This window comes from Oratosquilla oratoria, chromosome 11, assembly GCF_046742065.1.
Source record: "Oratosquilla oratoria isolate Oo_2021 chromosome 11, ASM4674206v1, whole genome shotgun sequence".
NCBI classification, from domain to species: Eukaryota; Metazoa; Arthropoda; class Malacostraca; order Stomatopoda; family Squillidae; genus Oratosquilla; species Oratosquilla oratoria.
In genome coordinates this window covers 48,818,804-48,840,560 of record NC_134787.1, presented here as the reverse complement: position 1 = coordinate 48,840,560, position 21,757 = coordinate 48,818,804, and the positions used below count along the sequence as shown (strand labels likewise).

Below are 21,757 nucleotides of genomic sequence, written 5' to 3'. Positions count from 1 at the left end.
TCCAAGAGAGTAGGGGAGTTACATGCCATCTCTTGTAGAGTCGCCCATTCCAAAGGATGGAAAGAGGTCTCCTTCACTTTCATGCCTCAATTCATTGCCAAAAACCAAGATCCTGCCAAATCCGACCCTAGATTCTGGTCCTTTAGTGTTCCGTCCTTAGACGAATTTGCAGGGGGAGAATAGACTGAAACAGTTCTATGCCCGGTACGAGCCATCCGGACCTACCTGAAGAGAACCGAACATCTTTGACCAGAATTAAAGAGGTTGTTCATCTCTACTAAAGGTAGCCCATCACTAAGAATTCCATTTCTTACTGGACAATGGAAGTCATCCGCAGAGCCTGCGACATGAACCACACAGATTGTCCATGACCTGAGGGCAGTAGGGACCTCCCTAGTCATCAGAAAGAATCTGTCAGTCAACCAGGTTCTTCAAGCAGGTATATGGAAGAGCCAGAATACGTTCATTTCCTTTTACCTCAAAGAAGTTATGCGGGAATCTTTAGGGAACTTATCTTTGGGCCCCATAGTGGCCGCCCAAGAAGTCCTGAAAATGATATACCCCTCCTCAAGAGCACACAGCCGACCCTGACAACTCATCCTAATTCACCTCAGATTGAAATATGCAGCAGTGGTGTGATCTCCACACAATATGAAGGATATGATTAAGATTGAGATAATACAAACAGCAACAACCAGATTGATTCCCACTCTAGCACACAAATTATAAGAGGAAAGATTAGAAAGTATTGAACTTATTAAAAGAAAAGGGAGAGAAATGTGACATAATCATAGTGTTCAGGTAAATGAAAATCAATCAAAGTGGCAGAAGGCCTCTTAATTTGATGCGAGAAGGATATACAAAAATTATGGTGGAAAAAAATAACTACATACATATACCAGGGGCTTTTTTTCCCCCTTAGAAGGGAGGTAGCCAAAAAACAAAGGCATAAAAACCACTCCCACCCATCCCATACCTTAGAATATCTTAATATCCTAGGACATCTTAATATTTTAATACAGTTTTCCATACAAATGCACCAACTCGTGGGATTGCCCAAAGGAATTGATTTAAAGCTAGTTTAATTGGTAGAGAGATGGATATAGAACCCTGCAAACATAGTATCTTCACTGGATATTACAATTATGTAAATATTATTATGAAGGATGAATAAGAGAATAGTCTTTTAGCTTTAGAATTATAAAAAATTTTGTATTTGTTTTAACATAATGGTCTGGTCAGTTTTATGGATGTAGATTTAGAAGTTTAAAAACTTTGGATAGCCTTGGTATCCTGTTGAAAATTATAGGTCAAATAAGTTGTTGTGGCACAGGCTGTGTGTTGAAAAGAAAACTATGTAACAATTCGAGTGGAGAATGAGACATACCAAGTAATATTTAAGGAAAAGCATGCAGTTGCTTGACATAGATATAAGACTTTGTTAAATAATTGCACAGTAATATCAGCTATTATTGATAACTCGCATTTTAACTTCAGTGCCTTTTGAAATTTTCTCTTATACTTAAATCTTTGACTTTCCTGGTGATAAAACTGCAGTTACAAATATTGGGTATTGATGAACATACCATGATAAATACTTACCTTAAAAACATTTATGTTCTTATAAGAACTTTATAAGCACAAGACATTTTGTCATTTTTTTTTTCATTCCCATAGATCAGTTTGTATGACAAGAGAATGTAAAGGTCTCTTCCATTTACAGTTATGATAGCAGAGGAACTCCAAATGAAGAGGATGAAACTATCAAGAAGAAGTTTGAACCAGTGATCTTGTTTGTGGAAGAATATCTTTGTAATGTTGTGGATAAAATGTGGAGTTTTGCTGACCATGAACAAAACAAGCTAACTTTTGAGGTCAGTTGATAGCTAACCTGTCTTAGCAATTACATCCTTTCCTCCTTCCTTCTGTCCTTCCCCCCCTTGTCTCCTCATCTATCCCTCCTTCCTTTCCTACTTCCTTTTCCTCCTTATTCCCTCCTTCCTTCCCTACTTCCCACCTTATCTCCTCCACTCTGCACTCAGCCCTGTCTTTTGTACTGTCTCTTATGTGCTTGGTAGACATTACTGTTGCTTTCAATGTCTTCTTCACTTCGTCCATCTATATTATTTGTGGTCTTATCAAATTCACTCCATGTACCAGTAGCTCACTTTCCGTCCCCACTCTGCATCATCCCTACTTCCTCACTGTATCACATGAGATAGATAAAAATGCAACCCAGACAGCAATCCGTTGTTTCTGAAGTGATATAGGGGTCCCCAGGAAGATCATTAGTGTGGAACTACAAATTTCTGGTCATTTAAACTTGAGACAATTATTATGTTCTTGCATTATAGTGTTACACTGTGCATGGTATTTTAATGCTGTTAATATCTTTTTTCCATCAGATTTTTATCAGAGATTTTATTTGTGTTGGTAGTTTGTATATGCCACAGTTGCTGATATCAGGGTTTTATTCAAATTATTACAGGTGGTGAAGTTAGCTAGACATCTCATCTACTTTGGATTCTACCGATTTAGTGACCTTTTACGACTCACAAAGACCTTGCTCTCCATTCTGGACTACTCCTGTGAAACTTCCATTTTTACCACCAATGGAAACATTCCAACTGGGGATGTTGGAGGTAGTGTATTAGGCTAATTGTGTAATACAGGGTTATTAAGGCAGTTGAGTAAGTTTGTATATGGTCAAGAAAAGAATTTAATACAAAGTTAGGTCTTTTTCTAACTTGGGTATGAACAGATCTGGGAAGATGTGTGTTTGGAGACATCAAATGACAATGTTTAAGGGTACACTTGCAATGAATTTGCTGATTTTTCATGAAAGAAATGGTGAAGAACCTTTCCTAGTAGGCTAAATATGTTAATCCATTAAAGGGCTATGGTGTGTAAGTATGCTAACGGATGTTATTCTTCTCTTAATGCTGCTGTAGAAGCTAATAGTGAGGGGGACACTGAATCAAAGTCTCCCTCGGATGCTACAAGTGCTGCTAGTGCTAATGCTGCAGCTTCTGCTACCTCTGCTACAGTTATTGCTGCCACTCCCCCCACTCCCTCTCATACTTCCTCTGCTCCCACTCTTACTTCTGCTGCTGATCCCTCTGCCAGTACAACTCCAGCTATATCAAGTGCGGACACGGCACCAGCTCAACCGGTGCAGGTCAACACTTGTAGTGGCGATGTTGCAAACCAAACCAGTACGGCAGAAGGGGTAGTGTCAGCAGCACCACCTCCAGCAACAGCAGAGAGTAACTCTTGCAAAACTGAGGTGACTGATGCTCCCCCAGCCACAAATGTCATCACAGCTGTTGCTGCCACTGCTGCTTCAGCTACTGCCACATTAACTGCTGCCGCAGCTGTCCTCCCACCCTCTGTCTTTTGCACAGAGGAAGGTAATCCTATTTATGCATAAGGCATCAGACTTATGAAGAAGCATCTTAAGCAATGGAGTTTTGTACAGAATATACAAGGTCAAACAAAAACAAACAAACAAACAAACATGTGTAGTTGGAGCATGAATTTTAAACCCTTTCACTACACAGGGATTTTCCTCAGTTGAACAGAATTGGCAGGCAGCAACCAAAACAAATGGACAAGTCGTGAATTCCCGTGAAAGTGTTAAGACGTGATTAACCCTTTCATTGCACAAGGGGTGGGGGTCCCTCAGCAAAGTAAAATGATGTAGTGGCAGCCAGAACAAAAATGCACAAGCAAGTTATGAATCACAGTGAAATGGTTTAGAATGCTATGAATTAGTAATAGGACCAGCTACACATTCTTGTCACAGGTACCACACCCATGACCATATCTTCTTCCCTTTTATATTGCACACACACAAAACATGTACTAATGCAGAAATATTTAATACAATACCATATTCTGCTTTCTCAGCATGTACACTTGTACAAGTTGAGAAAAAAATTCAACTTGTTTTATATATATATATATATATATATATATATATATATATATATATATATATATATATATATATATATATATATATATACACACACACACACACACACACACACCATATTATAGGGACCAACATTGAATACCTGCAAGAGGTAGTTCTGTGAGACAGATGTGATTTGGCATCTTCAGAACCCATAAACAACAGAATCTCCATGAAGAGGTGCAGCCTGAAGAGATTATGCACTCTTACTGGACCAGACTCAGAAATTCTATCTCTGTATTTTCACTCACATTTCCAAACAAAGAGAGCTGAGAATTGGCAACTGCTCCATTCCTTCTCCATGTCAGTGACAGAGAAATAATCTATAGTCAGAGAAATACCAATAGAAAACAAACAGCAATCTAGTGTTTTATTATCAGAGAGATTAGGACCATTGCCAGATTTCTCTCTCTCTCTCCCTCACTTTATCTGTCTTTCTCTCTTTATCTTTCTTTCTCTCTTTATCTGTCTCTCTTTCTCTCTTTTTATATCTCTTTCTCTCTTTTTATCTGTCTCTCTTTCTCTCTTTTTATCTGTCTCTCTTTATCTTTTTCTTTTTCTCTCTCTCTTGCTACTCTTGTGGGTTCCTGTCTCTTATTTGCATAATGTCATAATCCATGTGTGTGTCTTGCTACTCTTGTGGGTTCCTGTCTCTTACTTGCATAATGTCATAATCCATGTGTGTGTGACTGTGTATGTGTAGCTTTATATATCTGTCTATCATTTGATGATACTTGGGTACAGTTTAAACTGACAAGACTATATATGGACTCCACGTCACGCACACATCATTCTTGACTACAGCACTTCTCATAAATATGAATCCCACATACATATACCAAAAGACAGCTTCCCTCTTATGAGGGAGGTGACCAACCGCGTGGATCCCACATACAAATCACATAACCCATTTTCACATATGTACAGAATTAAACATTACATTTGTGTATCTGTAATAGAATTCCATTGAATTAATATTTCTATATTCACATTTTCATGATTATGCATATTGTTATGGTTTACAAATAGCATGAAATTAACAAGCTAACTTTAAACTGCAGTTACTTTTATATTCTGATTTGCATGATTTTGTAGAAATTCATATTATTACAGTGAAAGGGCCAGGTTCTAGAACTTTTTTTAAAGATTTTTCAATTATATATGTTCCCAATATTGTGCTGTTAGTTCATTGATAGAGTGCAATTCACTTTTTTCTTTTAGACCCAATATAAGATGTTGACTTTGAAGATATTTTATATTCCCCCATTGTTCTTTACTCCTTTTGTCCCAACATGGCTGTGTTTGTTTACCTCTTGAAGATTCTATCCTTTGTCATCCAACTCTTGAATTATTGAAAGCACCAGATGTGGCATTTTGACTTCCTCATCTGAATTTTGTCATTTGTGTTCATCCATGAGTTTGAGACTGCTTGGTTTCCAGAAAGCCCTCAAGGAAGTAAAAAAGATCAGATGTTTACTAGCATTCTCTACATCTTTGATTTTAAATTTGATAGCATATAGTGGTGGCTCAAGTATAGTTCAGTCTCAATTGAACCTTTATTAAGCTCAGTGGTCAACTTTTAAAATGTGATGACCATCTACATATGTACTTAAGATTATTAGTTTGTTTCTATATTTTGATACTGGGAAGATGTTTTGATAGTAAATGTATTTTGTAGATTTGATACCAGAATTTGTCAGACTGAAAACTGATCATGGTTTTCAAAACTAAAAAATTTCAGTATATACTAAAGCCTCTTTGCCTATGACCAATGAATAGGGTTGGTCACAGAATCAAATTGCCCCAGATCCAGTCACTGTATTAAAGACAGAACATCTCATGCCACACTGATCTGCCGTAGCCTTACTTAGATGACACAACGTCTTTTTCCTTGAGTGACATATGGGCCAATCCAGTGGCCATCGCCAGTTACCTGGGAGCCATAGGTCTCCTTCAAGAGCAATGGATTGGTTGAACTATTACTTCTGCTGTACAGCTAACAAACTGGTAACAGTTACTGACAAATTTTAGAATTGAAACCAGAAATAATTTGAAGTGAGGTGGAAATCAAAACTACTTAGAGGGTCCATTTCACTGAAGCCATCTGAATAATCTGTGTAAGAAATTGCATTTTTCTGAAAGATTGTATGGTAAATACCATTTTTGATTGTTGGCCACTGTAGTTCTCAAAATCTTTTTCTGATGTGGGGCTGTATTTAATTTCTGATGTTATAGCACATTTGTAAAGTTTAAATGTCAAATGCGCTTTATCCCATATGAAGGGGTTCCAAATCAAATCACACACTCTTATTATAAACAAATCAATCCCATTTCACTACCCATTTTTAATAAGACACCTCAAGGATATAGGGTCACCATGCTCCACACTGCTTTGGTCAAAAGCAGTGCAGTAAGGCACAACTGTTCAATAGTAGAGCCCAACATCTGGAGCTAGTATACTGTCACTTTTTCTTTGGCAACCTTCTCATCCATTCAAGATGAATTATGAAGTGAATGAGGAAGGGCATTGCCATGTGAAGTTGATCAGTTCCACCCAAGAGACCCAGTGTTCTTGAGTAATTGGAAGTGGTTACCAGATTGGCCCACATGTGACTTCAGAGTTCAGTTACTTGCCTCTCAAGGATGTATGCCTAGGTGGAGATACAAAATGTTGTGTGGACTTTCTGCAGGAGGTTGATATCTGATCTTGCTGCTCTTGTGATGATGCTTCTTGATCTTGCTTCTTCCCATGCAGCAACATCTCAATTAGGCTCTGCAGGTCAGTGCCTTTAGTGGTATGGTGAGGGTAAACCTGCTCTGTCTCTTGGGCCCTCTTGTGGAAGAGCTGTGCCTCATATTGCTTTTGACCTAAGCATTGTGGCAGAGGACAAAGTGAGCCATTATCTTGAAGGTGCTGAGGCAGGAGGATGTGGTGTATTGTGTGCTATCAGAAATACAGGTTTCCTCAACCATCTAGAGCTACCAATATAGTTTGGAAAGACATTCAGATTAAGATAAGAATGCATATATTCCATGTTACAGATTTCTTGATTGGAATGCATTGCATTTTGATGTACATTTCAGCAAATGGAATCTTGTTCCTTCAGAATTTATAATTAGATATTTTGCTTCATTTCTTATTGAAATATAGATACAGCTTCTCTTCTTCACTTTCCTTTTCTTTTACTTTTTCTCTTTTCTTTGTTAAGTTGTTATCCAGTTTTACCTTTGGAAGGGGAAGGAGAGAGGCAAGCAGAAAATGTCAACAGTGTCAAACTCAACCAGTGAGAAAGAATAACCTCATCATTTGATGTATGTGTATCCCCCAGTTCTTGCGTTTGAATGTTCACTGTAATATGACAACAGCATAAACTCTTTTATCATGTTTCCTTGTTCTAAACATTTGTGATGTGTATGTCAATGTGTTTTTTATGTGCATTTCTTTAAAGGTATTTTCTTGGTATGCATCTATGCCAGTATGTGTGTGACTTTTTTGTATGTATTTGTATGTGTACTCCTTGTTTTGTCATTTTTGTTTTTTTCAGTCAGTTTTTTGCTTGTAATTATATTTAGGCTCTAAGTTCTCGTTTAATGTCATCAGTTACATTTTGTGAAATTACAGTGCAAAGCAAAATGATGATGAATACTCCATTTTCTACTGTTTCATTTTCGTTGAATGCACATAATTCTGAACATTTCTACAGGTAGTCCTTACTGCAGTATAGTCAAATGGTACAAGGTGTCATCAGGCTTAATGATGTGGGTAAAATTTAGAATATTGTGGGAGGTGTGGGTGTTTGTGAGACATATGGCTCTATTAAAGAAAGACATGAGGAGGATGGAAAGTTTTAGAATTATTTAGAGCATGAGAAGCTTTGTTGGTATTATTTCAGTGCTGAATAATGACCTCAATGTAGTCATACTAGACAGAATCTTGCTTCTCTTTGGAGAATTTTTTCAATGGAGTCTATGCCTGAAGGTGTTTGATGAAGTAAGGAGTTTGGTGATCAGTACTGAAGTGCTTGTTTAGTGACCCAAGTGTGAATGTATTTTAGTATGGATTTGTTGTGTGTTGCAGGTGGTAGTTTGTAGATGTTTGAGTAGTATGCTGCTGGTTTAGTTATTTAGCTGCATTCAATTGGTTGTGCTTGTGTGATATGAGTGAGGTGGGTATGGTTGAGGGCTTTTGCATAGAACTGTATACATATGTTCTGTGGGAAGAATTTTAGTTTGTGCATGTAAACATTCTATTGGTGTGGTTTAAGTATATCTGGTTATTTCTCTAAATGCTTTGTTTTGCATTGTATGTAGGGTGTCTTTGTTTCCTCTACTGAGGGAACCATGCCAGGGAAGTACAGTGAAATTGAGTTGTGAGATGTAATGATGCAAGGAGAAGTGGGAGTAGAAAAAAATGTCTCAAGGCAGAAGTGTCCATTATGCAAAAGTGATGTGATGTGTTAGATTAACAGAAAATGCAAGAATGGAAGAAATAATGTGATGAAATGGCAAGGGTAATAATGGCAGAAAAGAGATGTTCATATAAGGAATGGTTGCAAAAAAAGAAATTAAGCATTTGAGAGATTTTCTTATTTGCAGAAAGATACATACTTCATGAGTGTCTTGGGTTTATACTGAATGGCATATAATGTAGTGAACTCAGGTTGTAGAATAGCATTAATATACAAGTCACATAGATGGGAGTGTATTGTAAATAAAATGGTTTGGAAAATTTTCTTGGGACTACCACATTGCTACTGTTTACTGTAGAAGATATATTGAATCATAATGAATTTCTCCTCAATACACAGATGCTTTGATCATAAAGATTGAATTTCAATGACTTTTTACGAGAACTTAGTGTTTTGTGAGCGTGTGTGTGCATCTCCAAATAGGTACAAGTTTTTGTTGCTTAGTTTATTTTGAAACTTAACCTGAAATAGCCAACAGATGTAAATATTTTTTATTGTAGCTAAACGTGGATGTATATATTTACTAGAATATATAAATAATTGTACGAGACCCTCTTCACCTAGTATAAAATGGTGCTGTTAATGCACATAAACCCATTACTTCTTAATTCTTTAAGATGTTCCAATGTAAAAATCTTACTTAGAACAGTGCTTCTCAAACTGGAGTCGAAGAACCCCCTATTGGGCCTTTGAGGTTTGTCAGAGGGTTTGAAATTGGAAAGTAGTTTTGCTGGAAGCCATATTTCCAGGAGGATGAGAAACGGATTCATAATTATAGGGGATCTGACAGGAACCTGCTTGAGAACCCCTGACTTAGACTATAATATTGGTGGTTGCAATTTCATCAAAGCCAGTTAAGCAAATTCTGACCCAGTTGTGCATGAAAATGTTGCATCATTTTGCTATTCAGTACCATCTTAAACTATAACAAGATCAGTGTTCTTATATTCTCATTCTCTTCTTCATGCTGTAATTGTTTTAATTTTTGCTTGAATTGTGAATGATTTGTGTATGAGTTATTTTTTTTAATATAATGTAGAAAGTGAAGATTTTATTACTTTTGTATAGTTTTTGCAAGGCAGTTCAAGTTAAGATTGTCCCAGCTATGTAGTAACATCCTTATGAGTAAGGATTTCAGCATTCATAAATGCAAGAGAACTAAGATCCAAATCTTCAAGTTGCTTGTGTTCCCTGTCTTGCTGTATGGCTTTGAGACCTGAACACTAAATGCTGGCTTAAAGGGGCATCTCAGTGACTTTAATACCAGATAGGGTATTGTTGTTCTGATTTTGTATGAATCTAACGACTACTCTCTTAGTCATTAGAAGCCTGTTACCAGCATAATTTGTGAATGTCAGCTCTTGCTACATTGGCATGTCGTATGCTTCTCTGATCTTGATCCCATATGGGTTATCTCCACAAAAGACAACCCTTAGTATAGGAGGTGAAGTGTATGTACACAGAACTCATGGCTGGGAGAAGTTAGCTAAGCTTGCTAAGAGTTGTTTGTAATGGGGAGGATGGGTGCATGGGGGGACCTTGCTTGGGGAAACATGGGGAATGTTGTTCGCTTGTGAGTGAAATTACACCATGTCCTAATGTATTCTCTCCATTGATAGACCAAGCATAGATCTGCATATCCATAAAGAAAGCAAAGCTCATGTATATATACATACATTCATGCATACATAAGGGGATGGCTAAACCAAAGTATACACCCACACACCCACACCTATCTCATACCCATCAAATATTCATTGCACCTCTCATCAGAGCTAGTGAAGGAAGGGTCTTCCTTTTTCCCCAACACACAATTCAGGTCAAAGACCATTGCATTGCCTTGTAATGTGGGTAATGATTAGTCAAGTTAGTGATTGATAGGGAAGAGAGAAATTCGCTAGTGAACAGCGACATCAATCAGATCATTTTTATGGCTGTCGCATATAGGACTCAAACCTACCACTCTGATGCCAAGAGGCTCCCGAGACGGTGCCTTCACCTCTTGGGAGCCTTTTGGTGTCAGAGCGATAGCTTCAAGTCCTATACACGACAGCCATAAAAATTATCTAAGGTATAGATATTTAGTCTAAAATGGCCAGGATGCCATAAAGCTTGGTTATCAGCTGTTGGTCCTCATGAAAACCAGAGCAGTTGGTGTTATCATATATTTCTTTGTTGCACAAGGCCTGACACTAGAATTAGCAGAGGACCTTAGTATTGTGGAAGTCAGATAGAGACAAGGTAATCATTCATTTCATTGCTGTGATGCAATTACTGTGAAGTCTGTAAACTATAGGGGACACTAGTTGTAAGGAAAGCGCCAGGGTCTGATGGAATAGAAATGCAGAGAACCACTTGTGGATAAAATTCATAAGTCAAATATGTGTTTGTTAGAAGAAAGGAAACTGTCCCAATTTTGGGAGAGGGCTAATGCGGTGCCAGTACATAAAGGAGGAAGGAGAAACTAAATTATGGACTGGTATCTTTCACCAGCATAATACTTAGATTGTGAGATGGTTTTTTGTAAGAAATATTATTGAAGGACTTTGGAGAGACAATAGAAATACTTAAGAGATGGACTATGTATACTTGTATCGGGAGAAAGTTAATGATAAGGTTCCTTACAAAAGATTACATTTGGAATTGGAGTATATAGGAAGATACAAAGGGATTCTGCCTGAGTGGATGGAGGATATCTTGAGGCAGATTCATGAAAATGGTTATGAAGAACAGCATATCAGATTGGAGGGAAGTAAATTGTGAGATAACAAAGGGCTCAGTGTTGAAACAAGTACTTAAACCAATCCTTTTGTTGATGATAAGATAATGAAGAGAGTTATTACAGGAAAATGTATATAGGATGTATGAATGGGGCCTGAAGTAGAAGGTGAATTTCAGTGCCATGACATGTTAGGGATATTACCAGGGAAATAAAAATTATTGATGAAAGTAAGAGTAGCATTTTACAGTGTACAGGAGATAAAAAAAAAAAAAAGATAAATAGAAATTTAATTCACACCAAATTGGAGTGCATTGCAAATGTGGTCCCCAGTCTTGTTTGAAAGCATATAAAAAGAAAATAGATAAACTGAAACTACCAACATTAAGAGATGTCTTTTCATTTCATGCACAAGGGGACAGAGAGCGGGGAGGTCACCAATTCAGTAAAGTGGCTTTGCTGTGGATGTGCTGTCCATCTACATTGCTTTTAACCCAGGGCAGTGGGCAGGATACAGGGATGATCTTTCGTCCATAAGGAACTAAGATTAGAGGGGGTTAAAGGGTGGTGGATGGGAGTGGAATGAATGGGAGTAGGTATATTGCTTTTGACTTGGTTACCTACCTGGTAAAGGGGAAAAGCCCTTGATATATAGATAGATATAGGAACTGCCAACATTAAAAGAAAGAAGGGAAATTATATGATTGCATTCTGAGAACTATTGAGTTGACATAAAAAAGAACTTATTACTGTTAGACAGAATTTTTTTTAACTGGGAGACATAGGAAGACTAAAAGATAATGTATTTGAAGGAACAACATGGAAGAAAAGTTATTGTTCACTAGTCTTGGCAAAGTAATCATATAAAATATTAAGGCAGAAATTATATTTTTTGCTCTGTCAGCATGATTATATAGAAGCTTTATTTTATTTTATTTATTTATTTCAATTTTTATTTTTAGCTAGTGTCAAATAATTTTATGCAGAAAGAGCTAATGGTGAATTATTTGAGGTCTTCAGGTGTGGGCATATTCTACAGCTGAAGATTATTTTGTTGACAAAAAGAAACCAAATAACTATAGGCCTATAAGTTTGACTTCAATCGTAGGAAAAATAATGGAAACTATCATCAGAGATGCTATCGAACATCATTTAGAAAGTAACCGTTTGATAAATGATAGCCAGCATGGTTTCAGACAGAAACGTTCTTGCGTGACTAACTTACTCGAATTCTACAATACAGTTATCTCGAATTATGACAAAAGAAACAATATAGATTTAGTATATCTAGACTTTGCAAAAGCTTTTGATACCGTCCCACACGAAAGACTACTTACTAAATTAGCTTTGCATGGAATAAGTGGTAGCCTATTAGGTTGGACTAGTAATTGGTTGAATGATCGAAAACAGAGAGTTGTTTTAAATGGAAAAACTTCTGGATGGAAAAGTGTTGCAAGTGGAGTTCCTCAGGGTTCCGTTCTTGGGCCACTTCTATTCATAGTATATATAAATGATATAGACCATGGACTAAAATCTACTGTTTCCAAATTTGTTGATGATACAAAACTGTGCGGAGTGGCAAATGATCACTCAAACCAATTAGATATTCAAGAAGATTTAGATAAATTACAGCAATGGTCTGAAAAGTGGCTAATGAAATTTAACACAAGTAAATGCAAGGTAATGCACATAGGTAAAAATAACAGTAAGTACGATTACAAGTTATTTGGAAATTCGTTAACAAAAGTGGATAGTGAAAAAGATCTCGGCGTAATTATTAGTAACGACCTCAAATCATCCAAGCAGTGTATTTCAGCCTCTGAGAAAGCAAATAAGATTCTAGGACTGATTGCGCGATCTTTTGATTTCAAAAGTCCATCACTCATTAACAAGCTATATAAATCGTTAGTTCGTCCAGAGTGAGCAGTTTTACTGTTATTAGAGGGGTACTTTCATTCCATATTTCCAAAACTATTGCTCCAGTTTGTCAAAATATGATTGGGTGTTAGCTGCTATTCTGTAGTTGCTGTAATGTTTTATTATTGTCAAGTTGTCTGCATAGGTGAGCACTTCAGTTTTATACTCTGGATCTGGTGTGAAAAGGTTGAATGATGCAGGTGAGAACATTGCTCCTCAAAGGACTCTGTTGAACAGTCTTTTAGTCTTAGAAATTTGTTGTATTAGGTTACTCTGCAGTGTCTACTAGCTCAAAAGTTTATTATCCATTTCTTGTCATTGTCGTGGTTATGTTTCTGTTGTTTTTCTTTATAGTGGATGTCTGGAAACTTTATCAAAAGCCTTGTTTATGTCTTTGTCACCATAACTGTTTTTTTCACCTGGTATTTTATTTATTAATATATACCCCCATCCTGAGTATTGGCTTAATGTTATTGTGGGAGTTGAAAGCTGCTTATTAGCATGCAGCTGATACTTTAGGGTCTATATGGGGCACCCCTATGGACCAGAGCCACACATCATTTTGTCTGTGGTAGAGGAAATCTCTGTTCATAGAGAAATGATGATATTGCAACTGTCCCCCCATTATGATGTCCCCCCACTCTTATTACTGTCCTGTACCACTTCTCTGAATATTCATTTCTCATTTCACTTAATCCCGTGGTGGGGGAAAAGAATACTGCCGCCGAGTGTTCCCATTTGAGTCGTAAAAGGTGACAAAAATGGGAAAGATATAGGACTAGGCATCCTTCTCTCTGTAGCCCCAAAGGGGAAATTCTTAGAAAAAAAAAAAAAAAAAAAGCATAAGGGGGTCTGGGAGGAGTTTTCCCATCAGAAACCTAAAGTTTGGGTCTTTTAATGTGTATGGATGTGGTACAGATGAGAGTAAGTGGGAAGAGATAGGCAGTACGTTTGTAAGAAGAAATATGGATGTGTTGATGTTGAATGAAACAAAGTTGAAAGGGAGGGGCGAATTTGAGTTTGGGAGTGTAGTTGGGAGGGTCTCAGGAGTGAAGAGAAGATGAGGGAGAGAGGGGGTGGCTATACTAGTAAGTGAAGAGATAGGTGTGTGTGTGTGGTGGAATGGAAGGAAGTTTCCTCAAGGTTAATGTGGATGAAGGTGAAATTGGGACGGGAGATATGGGTCTTTGTAAGTGCATATAGGCCTGGTAGTGAGAAGAGTGTAGAGGAAAGGGAGGATTCTATGATAGATGAGTACATAGAGGATTTAGGGAGAAATGTCATTGTAGTGGTATTGGGAGACCTTAATGCTATGGTAGGAAAGGAACCAATAGAGTGGTTGGGAAATGTAGAGTTCCAGAAAAGAATCATAGTGGAGAGTTGATGGTGGAGATATGTCTAGAGAGATGATGATAGTAAATACAGTGTTTAGGAAGAAAGTCGAGCATAAATACACATGGGAGAGGGTGGTGGATGGAAGGGTGGTAGATAGGGCTTTAATGGACAATATAGTGGTAACCAAGAGAATAGTAGGAAAAGTTAAGGATGTACATGTTCTAAAGGGGGAGAGTGGGGGAATATCAGATCATTTTTTGGTGGAAGGTAAGTTGAAAGTGGAGGATGATGGAGAAAGAGGAAAAGGACAGAAGGTAGGGAGGTGCTTAAAGTGAACTGTTTAAATGAGAAAGAAAGGGAGAAGGAGTACAAGAAGCTGAGAGAAGAGTGGGCGGGAGTGAAGGATAGAGCAGAACTAAGAGTGAAGGAGGAATGGGGAGGGTTCAAGGAGGGAGTCACAAGGTGTGCAAAGAGGTAATGAAAAAATAAATGGGGGGGGGGTTACTGAAGTCCCCCCACCCCCCTCCTCCTCCTCTTGATGCACCTTTGTAATGAGATGGTCTCTATGATGCTTGGATATCTGGTACTTTGGTTTTAATAAGGGTATTTATATATTTTTTTCTTCCTCACACACACACACACACTCCCTCTTTCTCTCTCTCTTCTCTTCGCTTTCTTCCAGATCTCTGGAAATTTGTTGAACAGCCAGGAGTGGTCTTTATTTTAGTTGAAAGTATCAGCCAGGGTCTTTATTGTATTTGGGCCAAGAAGTTTTAGATGAATATTTGACATCTCATCTGGACCTTCATTAAGGGAATTGTTCAATTTTTTTTTTATTCCCCATTCCACATCTTTGTTGGCGAATGGGGTGGTGGCATGTGTATCCAGTTGGATTTTCTGCATCTCGTTAGTTATTATTCTATATTCTGGATTTATGGGTTTGAAACTTAGTTTTGGAGAAGTTTGTTTATGATATCACATTGCTGTTTTGGTGAATGTATTTGCCCTTAGATTGCTTCAACTGCTTCATGGGTAGGGAGTAGGTACATATTTGTAGTTCTCCCTGTTTGTTTATTTGTCTTTCCATCTATTTTATTTGTGTGGCTCATCCAGTGTTTTTCTTATTTTGTGATGAGTACTGCAGTGTCCAGCTTACGAGGAGCTGCACTATATTTCAAGATGGCAAAGAGAGAATAGATTAATTGATTATTTTGTGATGTCTTTGTTGTCCATCTAAGGGAGGTAGCCAGTCAAGGCAAGCACCCACTACCACCTATTCCACTCCCATCCACCACCCATTGTTTTCCTCACATCTTAGCTCATTGTGGATGAAGGGTCATACCTGTCTCATGCCCACTGCAGCAAGACACAATACATCCACAGCAGAGCAACTTCACTTACACGATGACCTCCCCCTCCTCATGATCTCATGTGAAAAATAGAGAAGACAGAAATCTCTTCGGGCTGTGTCAAAATATCATCCATACACAATCATTTTCCATCTATCCCCTGCCTTTGCCCCTCTCTGCTCAACAGACACTCCCCTCTTGCCCAAAGCCCCTGTCACCCCATCCATCCATCCATCCATCCATCTCATCAGTGGTCATCCCCATAAGTTCACCCCATCCAACTCTGCTTTCACACTCTTTTTGCTAATTTTTCTTCACTTATTCTTTCCATGTCCCCAAACTGTCCCAATAATCTTTCAACACCCCTATCTGCCAGCTCCCTTTCCACCCCCACTCTCCTCTTTTCTCACTCTATCCAACCTTTTAACCCCCACCATACTTCTCAGGCACTATCTCAAACACATTTAAACTTCTTGCCTCTCTGTTTAGTTTAGTTTTAGTTTTTTAGGAACAAATGTAATTTTCGCAGGAAAATTAATTTTTCCCTGATACAAACCTGAGGTACTCCTTACCTCTAATGGCCCTCCTCATCCACCCCGCTAGTAGTTCCTTCTCCCTGGCCTGTCAACCCTCGTGACTAATTTCATACCTGGCTCAGACAATGGAGCTTCTACCCTCCTACCCTTGTGGGGGGAGGGGGGGCCCCCTTGCCCCAGGAGGGCCCCTTACTGAGGATAATGGTTGCCCAGACCCTCGGAGTGAGGTGTTTTCAAGCACACACAGTGTTAGCGGTAGAAACGCGCCGCGTATCCTTGGGTAAGGAGTACCTCAGGTTTGTATCAGGGAAAAATTAATTTTCCTGCGAAAATTACATTTTTGTTTATTTTTTATTTTTTCTATTTTCTAAGGGTGGTTATCATGGGTGTATAGTTGGGGTTGTATTTTTCCCCACTAGCTTCTTAGAAAATATCTCTTGCTGGGCTTATGATTGGTCACTGCTAAAGTTCTTTTATATATGTATATATATATATATATATATATATACTATGGTGATCTTTACTGGGAAGTGGTCTGAGGGGGAAGTTGCATAGTTTCTGTAGTGTGTTAGGAGGGAGGGTGAGCACATTATACCTATAGAAATTGTTAGTTATGTAGTGGGGGGTTGTCTAGTATTTGTGGTTGCTGAAATCTGATGAGTTTGTGTTGGGATTTGTTCTAGTATTTTGTTCCCTCATTGCTCTGCTGTATGTGTTAAACCAAACTGAATGGTGTGCATTCATATCAGCTGCCAATATATAATTTATTAGCGAATTGAGAGGTTGGAGTTAAGGGATGCAACTCTAGAACCTGATGTGGTGGGTGGTATGTACAGTAGATATTTGTGATGTCATAAGTTGTATAAACTAAAGCAGTGACATGTTCTATGATGGAGGTTTACCATGGATAAACTGGTAATATTGTTGGAGGAAGTAATGTGATTTTTTTCCCCCATGGTTAAAGCAGGGAGAAAAGAAAGTAATGTTAGTTGCAGCTGGTCATTCTTTACTTTGGCAGCCCCCACTTTAGTGGAGAATCTTGGGGTAAACCCTAAGGGTGAAGCATATGAGATAGAAATGAAAAGGGGTGAAATATTTTTCTCTTCCATGTTGAGTTACCTTGTTTTGCAGAATAATGGCACTTAAAAAGAAATTGATATGTGGAATGAATATACTATGTATTGAGCTACAAATATTTGCAGTGTTGGGTGAAAAAAGGGACCAAGAAGATTTACTTGAATTCTTTGTGTTTACTTGTTATTAGTGTTTGTAGACAGTTTGTCCTTTTTTTTTATGTAATTAACCCTTGCATATATTATAATTTTGTAGTGCACTTTTTAGGACATGTTTTTGCCTGTTTTTATGTGTATAAAGTTGTTTTCTATTGTTATTATTTTTTTGTTGATGTAATGATGCTTAAAAAACTTGTAGATATTATTTAGTGCTATTTTTAAAAGACCAGTGGATCAAGGGCTGTCATCCCTGAGATGTGGGAGACCCAGGTTTGACCCCTGGTCAGTGTTGAGCAAAATAAGCCTCATACACGGCCTTCCAGCCCCATTCCACAGTGACATACATTAGAGGTGCAACATACAAGTGTTGCATTTCAGTGCTCCTGGCACGTAATCAGTATGGTGAAACTGATCACACTGGCTTTATACTACATTCTGAACCACCACCACTTCGATACACCCAAACTCAACATGCATCTCTCACAATACATACAACCTTACCATGGTGAGGTACAGAGGCTGTATTTTCCTTTAGGTGATAGTTTGGTTCTGTATTGGACCACTAAAGCTAACTTGCAACTCGTAACTTGCATTGGTGTAAACTAATTGTAGCTTTTCTTTCTTCCCAATCCTTCCTTCCTCTTCCTCCCCTACCACCAACTGTGCTTACATCAATCAAATGATCAATATCTTCTAAACTGTAATTCATTGTATCACCATCATTTCATGCCACAACTAACTACATTTTTATGTCAACATATGCACATTCTAATTTTATCACTAAATAAATACCTTCCTCTTTTATGAGATCTATTATCTGTTGGTTTGCACTAAACAATCCTGAATGTGAAAAAAAAAAATCAAAACACTAAAAAAAAATCCTTAAAACTAACCTGCAAAATGCTTTTGTAATTGTATGTTTGGTTTGCTATTTGCTCCCTGCTTGCTTTGGCAAATTGGTGATATTGCTTTTGACGGTACTCTGACACCATCTGTCTTTCTGTTTATGATCTTATGTTTTCTTCATTTGATGTTCTTTCCTCCTTTCACCAACTTCTCATCTGTTGTCATATTTGTCAACTGGTGCTTCCTGTTTCCCATCTGTTGATACATCCAACATCCTTCCATCCTTCTCAATCCATCTATCATTTATGTGCAACACCCTTAATCCTTTGCACATGGCATCCACCACCACCTCTATCCCTTCACCTTTCAATCCTCCACATTCATCACATATAATTTTCTCCCTTGGGGTATGTTTGATATCTGTATATGTGTATGTATATATGTATATATATATATATATATATATATGTGTGTGTGTGTGTGTGTGTGTTTGTATGTACATGTGTGTATACGTGTTTATGCATGTGTGTGTTTATGAATATAAAACATATATATACCATACTCTATATGTTATATATACATATACAATCAATTATCCCATACTACTTATTTTTCATGTTCCTTTGATCTCCTGATCTACCTCACTTTCCTAAAAACCCTTTACCTTTCAAAATTATGCACACGTCAATGAAAATTTGGAACATTGCATCCTATTTAACCAATTTTTTCCTTATATGAATACTTTCAATATTGATTGGTTTCCATTATTCATGTTGGCATGTGAATGCCTTGCCATTCTTCCCATTTGGAACAAAATACATTCATGTTCCCCTGAAAAAATCTTCAATTCAATTATTCACATTATTTTCAAAACAAACCCAACATTCTTTCATCACAAATCAACCTTAACTTTGCTTCATTCCCTCCCCCCCATCAAAACAATCAAACACATTTCCCCCACATATCATTTCACTTCACCCAACCATTCCTCCTGCCGAAATTTCCCATCATGGTCCCCCCATCTTTCTCAATCTTTTGGGATTATCACAATTCCATGTGGCTTCCATCCTGTGCCAACAAAATCTTACCCCCAACCTCCTTTCCAATATCCACCTCCTTCCCAACATCCATCCCATGTCCTCTTTTCCACATTCCATCCTATATCCTCTCCCATGTTCTGTCCCACATCCTAATGTTGACAGCCCAAGGGGGTGTTCTAGTAAGCTTAGGAAACATGGGCGCGGTTATGACCTCCCTAACCCTAGGCACAACCAGCATGGGGTCTCGCATCACTGCTACACATCACCCAAGCCCCAAGAAGAAGGGACCCAGTAAGAAGGAAGACAGTCTCATCATGGACACCAAACTGAAGATCATCGAAATTTTGGAGGTAATGACAGATTTCAAAGGTTGGAAGTTTAGATATAGCCTAATTAATGTATTTTTAATCTTTATGATTCAGAAATTTATTTTTTGTATGAAAAAAAACCTTTGTGAAATATTCAGTAGTATATCAGTTTCCACAATTTTAGTTGCCATATATCTTCCAGAATATTGCAAGAGTTCATAAAATTACCAGTAATGAATAACAATTTCTAGATTTTTTCTGTTAAAGTATTTATAATTAAGAATAAAATGCTGTACCATATTTGATGTAAGACACTCGTTATTATTATTATTATTATCATCATCATCATCATCATTATTATTATTTTAGTTTTTATTTTCCTCACCTCAACCCCTATACCCGCCTTGACCTCCACCCCAACCCTCCATTCCAGGTCCCCCCCCTCCAGCCCCTCACCCCCAACCCTCACTCCCACCCTCACACCAACCCTCAACCCAACCTGTTAACATGCTCATTAATCCAACCCTCAACACAAACCCCAGATCCAAACCCAGACCCCAATCCTAATCCCAACCCTAATCTGAACCCAGATCCCAGTCCTCACCCTTACCCTTGCTCTGATCTTAACCTAGACCTGGACACGGACCCCCCACCCAACACCAACCCCTCAACCCAAGAATAATACCTTAAAACATATCTCCAGAGTCGTGTATGAAAAGCTGAGGTATCTGGTATGCTATGTTAGTTCAGACACCTTAGACTACCAATATTTGTTCCTAATCTAACTGTAAAATACAAATAATGTTTACCATATTTTTGGGCATGTAAGGCACAAGCATATAAGATGCACCCTAGTTTTGGCAGGCATATTCTGGGGAAAAATGAATACAGCTAACCCCAAACCCTTAGCATCATCAAAGTGGTCGGAATTATAAGTAAACTTAATGGTACATTATAAAAAGTTACATATACCCAAATGCCTGTTCCCCATGCAAGGGGGTGGCCAAATCAAAGCATACACCCACCTTCACCCCATCCAAAAATCCATTTGAAGTCTCTCCCATCTTAGCTTTTCATGGATGAAGGGTCTTCCCTGTCCTTTGCCCACTACTTGGGTCAGAGGCAGTGCTGTAAGACAGAGCACCTCCACAGCAAGGATCAGCAACCTAAGCTGGTTTATCCACATTGCTTCATTACCTGGTAACCACCTATCAGCCAGCTCTTTCCAACCCTGCTCTACCTCACCTCTTGAAAAAATAGAACTATTTTTTTAAGGGGCAGATGAACAACCTATGAGTCAATGGTCATCCAAGTCTGTTATGGGTTACCAGTACAACAAAGATGTTTACCATGGGTGATGCCCTTATGAGGTTGGGGCAGGTGAGCAATCCCCATTGCTGAGGTTATGATGAGGCACTTGGTTTTACATTCTGAATGACATTTATTATGATTTGTTGAATATTGACATTTCTAGAAGGATTTTATGTTATAAAGAGTTGAAAAATTCTGTGGGGGTAAATATATCAGTAAAGCAAAAAATAACCATGCCTAATACTTTCCTTATAAAAAAAAAAGCATAAGTCCAAATAGTTGGGAACTAGTAATGGTTTAAATATTGATAATTTTTGCACAATAAGGTTTTTATTGTGCAGTATAGTATCTATTGACAGACGTCATTGAAACTTAAAATGATTACAATGATGAGCAAAAAAAAAAAAAATCTAAACTCAATTAGGGGAAAAAAAAAATATGTCGGAAGTGGACCGACATCCATAAGAAATGTGGTGTTGGCAATGCCTTAGCTTACATATTTTGCTAAAGTTTAATAGGAGACTATCCAGTAGCCTACAATCTTTGACCATAACTGTATTGAGAATGCAATGAAGTTCAGGAAAAGTGTGGGTTTTTAGTTTTTTCTTTAATATTTCATGTGAATCATAGGTGCATCTTATATGCCAGTGTGTCTTATACACAGGTGCATCATACATGATAGGAAATATAGTACTTGGTATATGTTGTCAATAATTGCA

The 21,757-nt window shown here is 37.9% G+C and overlaps 1 protein-coding gene across 17 annotated transcripts in view; it reads left to right on the top strand.

The window, feature by feature from the left end:
• Window positions 1-21,757, top strand: part of Itpr (Inositol 1,4,5,-trisphosphate receptor) — a 441,449-nt gene that overhangs the window by 242,022 nt on the left and 177,670 nt on the right. For 13 of the 17 annotated variants that reach the window (XR_012966877.1, XM_076192806.1, XM_076192808.1 and 10 more), the window contains exons 18-21: window positions 1,724-1,874; window positions 2,489-2,642; window positions 2,952-3,410; window positions 19,582-19,769. Coding sequence is in view for 16 of the 17 variants with exons in the window: in XM_076192806.1 (XP_076048921.1) it covers window positions 1,724-1,874; window positions 2,489-2,642; window positions 2,952-3,410; window positions 19,582-19,769 (952 nt within the window). In the remaining variant the exon portion in view is untranslated. The remainder of the gene's footprint in view (window positions 1-1,723; window positions 1,875-2,488; window positions 2,643-2,951; window positions 3,411-19,581; window positions 19,770-21,757) is intronic. The other 4 variants (XM_076192820.1, XM_076192818.1, XM_076192814.1 and 1 more) reach the window with 3 other exon arrangements.